Genomic DNA, 5,844 nt, shown 5'->3' on the forward strand with positions numbered 1-5,844 from the left:
CCGAAGTCCCATGATGACCCTTGGTGAGAACGTAGAACGGATTGAGGTGAGCAAGAAAGTCCTGTGCCGTTTTGCGATATTCGCAATAGTTTTTGAGAAATTAATTATTTTGTCTCAACAAATCAGCGTACAGAAAGCGGCAGCGGAAAGAAAGATGACTTCGGCCGACGTGCGACCGTGACACTCGCGAATCGTATCTCGCCGCATCCCTCCGCCCATAGCTACGAGACATAGACTCGCTATGTCTCGTAGCTATGGGCGGAGGGATGCGGCGAGATACGATTCGCGAGTGTCACGGTCGCACGTCGGCCGAAGTCATCTTTCTTTCCGCTGCCGCTTTCTGTACGCTGATTTGTTGAGACAAAATAATTAATTTCTCAAAAACTATTGCGAATATCGCAAAACGGCACAGGACTTTCTTGCTCATCTCAATCCGTTCTACGTTCTCACCAAGGGTCATCATGGGACTTCGGAACACCCTGTATATATTGATTACACGTCTATAATGTGTCCGAGAATTTTATAAAAAAAGTATTAATATGGAATTTCTACCTTGAAAAATAACACAAAAATCAATTAATTTCAAAATAATAAAAATATTTGAGAAAGAAGGACAGAAAAAAGAAGGGGTTATTATTTTCTATACAAAAATATTTTTGTTTGAAGAATAGCTTTATTGTTAATAGCTTTATTTTAAAAACAAAATTAATATTAAAATGAGATTATATCATGTTGAACGAAGATAGTCTTCAATCAAGACGATTATAATAAAATTAACACAATTATTTTCTCATATATAACTATCAATATTGATATTACTGTTTATATATGAAAAAAATTATTGTGTTAATTTGACTATATTCGTCTTGATTGAAGACTAATAATATATAAACTGGAATAGTAATATATTATAATATTTTATGAGAAAATGATTGTGCTAATTTAATTACATTCATCTTAATTGGACTAATTTATTTTTCAATGCGATATAATTTTATTTTAATATTAATCTTTTTTTTTAATATTAATAATAAAGACATTCTTCAAACAAGAATATTCTTTTTTGTGTAATTGTACAAATAAAAGAATCTTGGGTAGAAATGCTGTTCAGCATTTCTATACAGGAATCTTTTCATGTATGTAACTACACAACGTATTTAAAATATATTTGTTTTAATAAATACCCATTTATTAGGTCATGTTTTTAATCAAAATATTCTCTTGTTATTACTACGATCTCAACAAATACCAAGTAATAGTATATAATTGTTAGTTATAATTTCTCATTTAACAATATAACTGTCATATAACGTATGTGTTATAAATTATAACTTATAGTTATATAACTGTTACTTAGTGCTTACAGGGATATTAATATTCCATATTAATTCTTTTCTCAGCAAAATAAGCAGCAATTTTCATGTCAACTCTCATAAATTACTTTTTTATATACTAATAAAATTTTTGTTATATGAGGACACATATTTGCATATTTGTATTAGACATTAAGTAGACAGTATGCCAAATTATATCTGAGATAGTATTATGTTACGATCAAGATTTTCATTCGCATGATTCGCAGATTTTCATTAGTTACTATTTTCACACTTGTTCCAATAGCACATATACAAAATTCTATTTAAAGAAAGAGATTCTTCTTATCTAATTATCGTTGATGTACGAAAATATTGTATGCAACGTACACTCTTGTGCTTGAAATATACTTTTACATAATCGCAATCTTATTTGCATTGTCGTTCGCCCTATCAATCCAAATATTTGATCGCGTAAAAATTTGCGATTGCGCGTTGAATCGAGAGTAACAAAAAATTGAGGTTGCGAAAAAACAAACCATCACTTCGCACGCGAATGGCGTCGCTTTATTATTGCATGTATCGGCGCAAGTGCTTTTTGAATCGTGCGTGTGTTCTTCACGCTTGCCAGACTTTCCGCAAGACGTTATTATTGCTAGTCGACTTCCTCGTGAGCAAACCCTTGCGCCTTTCATCTATCTTTACGTTTTCATTAATTTTGCTTATTTGTTGTTTCGTTCAGCACCCATTGGTTTTTGTCCTACGCGGGACTTTTGACAAGTTCTCCTATTGGTACCAACATTGCTATCAACCTTCGGTATGTGTCTCTCTTTCTTACGTGCTTAAACTTACAGGGAGTGATTATCGTTCGGTTACAATTAATGTTATAGGCGTTTTTATTTCTCCTCTGAGCTCGCGAAAATTTTCACATCGATTTTCCTTCCTCTCGATACGATTGTCCTTCCCTTTCAAATCGAATTAAATTGCCTGTATACATTTGCGTTCATTTTGTTTACTAGTCGACGATGTCGCAATCAGGGGATGGCCTTCACACACCAAGTTACTTGTCCTGGAGAAAACTGCAGTTGAGTCGTGCGAAACTGAAGGCATCAAGTAAAACGTCAGCTTTGCTGTCCGGTTTCGCTATGGTAAGACGACAGTCGTATATAACATTGTCTGCGATGAATTCTTGGTCGAAGCGATAAGCTCGACCATACGATTTTTTTGCACTCAAGGTTGTTCGTAAATTGACGCACGCATGCAAACGCGCATCTTCCGCGATGATTAATCAACGTAAAATGACATGAAGTGCTGTTACGTGCAATTTTATTATAGGAATAAAGTTCGTCGTTTTACATGCGTAATTATATATATACAGGGTGTCCCATTTTAAATTACGCACCTGAATATCTCGTCAGGGGAGCCTCCAATCCGAAAATTACAAAAGTTGTTGGGTTCGGAGGGGGACATCGGATGATGATTTTCAATTTCACCTTGACCTTGACCTTCAAGGTCATTTAAAGGTCAAATCGAATTTTTAAATAGAAACTCCTATTTTTGACCCCGGATTCGGAAAGAGCGCAAAATTTTAGATGGGTACTTGAGGCTCTTTTTTGGAATTACCTTCAGAGGTTATTTCAAGGACAAAATATTTGAAATTACGCACCTGAATACATATCTTGTCGGGGAGCCATCAATCCAAATAACCCTTACAAAAGTTGGGTTCGGAGGGAGACATCGGATGGTGACCTTCAATTTCACCTTGACCTTCAAGGTCATTTGAAGGTCAAATCGAATTTTTTAAATAGAAACTTTAAAGTTATATTAGGAGTCGAAATGACCTTTAAAGATTATTTCAAGGTCGAACCGCTTCTAGCATGACCTGAAAGTCTAGCATGACCTGAAAACCAAAATAGATCGTGGTTTGTTTTTTAAGATATTTGAATTAGTTGTCATTTGTATAAAATAAAATTGTTCACACCAGAGCCTGCGTTCAGTCATCGACTTAATACATACATCGATGTCCAGGGCCCATGGCGAGGACGTAGCAGGATGGATTACAACTTTTTTTACAACTTTTTTTTCTTACAACTTTTGTAAGGGTTATTTGGATTGGTGGCTCCCCGACAAGATATATATTCAGGTGCGTAATTTCGAATATATTGTCCTTGAAATAACTTCTGAAGGTCATTCCAAATAAGAGCCTCAAGTACCCATCTAAATGTAAAATTTTGCACTCTTTCCGAATCCGGGGTCAAAAATAGGGGTTTTTATTTAAAAATTCGATTTAACCTTCAAATGACCTTGAAAGTCAAGGTCAAGGTGAAATTGAAAATCACCATCCAATGTCCCCCTCCGAACCCAACAACTTTTGTAAGGGTTATTTTCGGATCGGTGGCTCCCCTGACGAGATATTCAGGTGCGTAATTTAAAATTGGACACCCTGTATATATATATATATATATATATATATATATATATATATATATATGTGTGTGTGTGTGTGTGTGTGTGTGTGTGTGTGTGTGTACACGCACCGGCGTTAATGCCGTCCGAATATCCGTGTGACTCGCACACGATAACGCGTCACTCATACACTGCTGCGTGTAGGTGAGCCATGAGCAGCACGGAGTGGCGGAGGGAGCTAGCGGTATACGATCGTCGGACGCTTGGAGAGGGAATAGTGGTGGGAGTCGCGGCGATCTTCCATCCTCTATCGCAAACGTAAGAACGAGAGAAATAGCATTATAAGACGTCTGGACAGAAATGCCGTCCTAAAATACGTGTGACACACACTAAGAAAACGCTTGACTCACACTGTCTCGTCTATACGTGAGCAATACGCGGTGTCCCGACGACTGTTTCGCTCGCTCGAACGTTCATGCATTTTTCATTGTTAGCAAGGAAATTACTGTAATGTAAAAATCTTGGGGAAAGGTTTTTAGGAGGCTTTGACAAATGCTTCTTAATAGCTACTCTTGAAAAAAAAATAAATATTAGATTTATTTTAATATAGAATTCTGAACCAACATAGAATATGTTGCAACAATATAACGTTTGTGTAGGTTGTCGATCGAAGAAGAGTATTTTTAATTTTATTGTTGCATAAACACGCGAGATATAATTATTTCATATTTTATGCGTTCGAGTATCGTTCCATCGTTATAAAATTTGGTGACTCTAAAAAGGGCCGATTTTTGCGCCTGTTTCAAATAATTATTGTTCCTTATTACTATGGATACAAAAATGCGACCCGTTTCTACTATTGACTATCGACCTCAACTGCTTCGACACAAAAATCGGCCCTTCTCAGGGCCACCAAATTTTATAACGATGGAACGATACTCGAACGCATAAAATATGAAATAATTATATCTCGCGTGTTAATGCAACAATAAAATTAAAGATACTCTTCTTCGATCGACAACCTACACAAACGTTATATTGTTGCAACATATTCTATGTTGGTTCAGAATTCTATATTAAAATAAATCTAATATTTATTTTTTTTTCAAGAGTAGCTATTAAGAAGCATTTGTCAAAGCCTCCTAAAAACCTTTCCCCAAGATTTTTACATTACAGTAATTTCCTTGCTAACAATGAAAAATGTATGAACGTTCGAGCGAGCGAAACAGTCGTCGGGACACCGCGTATTGCTCACGTATAGACGAGACAGTGTGAGTCAAGCGTTTTCTTCGTGTGTTTCACACGTATTTTAGGACGGCATTTCTGTCCAGACGTCTTATAATGCTATTTCTCTCGTTCTTACGTTTGCGATAGAGGATGGAAGATCGCCGCGACTCCCACCACTATTCCCTCTCCAAGCGTCCGACGATCGTATACCGCTAGCTCCCTCCGCCACTCCGTGCTGCTCATGGCTCACCTACACGCAGCAGTGTATGAGTGACGCGTTATCGTGTGCGAGTCACACGGATATTCGGACGGCATTAACGCCGGTGCGTGTACACAAAGTCATCAAAAAGTATCGGACCTCCCTAATATCTTCAGTTAGAATGCATTTTAGAGAAAATGTGCAATAACAAAGTTGTATGGTTTCAAGCGAGGAGTCAGATGGTGACTTTGACTTTGACCTTGACCATATCCTTCAAGGTCATTTCAAGGTCAACCTAATTTTTTTAAATGGAACCCTTTACATTTTATTGCATATTCTTATATCTTATCTCGAGAGCGTTCCAAAACGCTAGAATAAAATATTTTTTCATTAAGTACTTTTTGAATTATAAAGATTTGAAGTAAACAATTTTTTGACACAAAATGTAAAATATTTTGTAAAATATTATTTAGTTTTTAGTAATCGTAACCTTAATACTTTTGTGCGCGGAATAACGAGACCAATTAATTAGTTTAAAGAAAATACATTAGTCGAAAAGTGTTGGATCCCCCTAATATTTTCAGTAAGAATGCATTTTGGAAAAATGTCCAATAGCAAAGTTGTACGGCTTCAAGCGGTGATGCTAGTAGGCTACGGCGGAATACTGCCCGAAAGTGATCGCGAGAAGCTGCTCAAATG

At 36.4% G+C, this 5,844-nt stretch overlaps 1 protein-coding gene across 3 annotated transcripts in view; it reads left to right on the forward strand.

Annotated features, from left to right (window-relative positions):
• LOC116852292 (calcium release-activated calcium channel protein 1-like) overlaps positions 1 to 5,844 on the forward strand; it is a 143,377-nt gene that overhangs the window by 134,826 nt on the left and 2,707 nt on the right. For 2 of the 3 annotated variants that reach the window (XM_032832492.1, XM_032832493.1), the window contains exons 3-4: positions 2,056 to 2,130; positions 2,333 to 2,461. In XM_032832492.1, the coding sequence (XP_032688383.1) occupies positions 2,056 to 2,130; positions 2,333 to 2,461 (204 nt within the window). The remainder of the gene's footprint in view (positions 1 to 2,055; positions 2,131 to 2,332; positions 2,462 to 5,844) is intronic. The other variant, XM_032832494.1, reaches the window with a different exon arrangement.

The sequence above is a fragment of the Odontomachus brunneus genome, unplaced genomic scaffold, assembly GCF_010583005.1.
Source record: "Odontomachus brunneus isolate Ranch 3 - 2012 unplaced genomic scaffold, Obru_v1 Obru_scaffold_211, whole genome shotgun sequence".
In the NCBI taxonomy this organism is placed as follows: Eukaryota; Metazoa; Arthropoda; class Insecta; order Hymenoptera; family Formicidae; genus Odontomachus; species Odontomachus brunneus.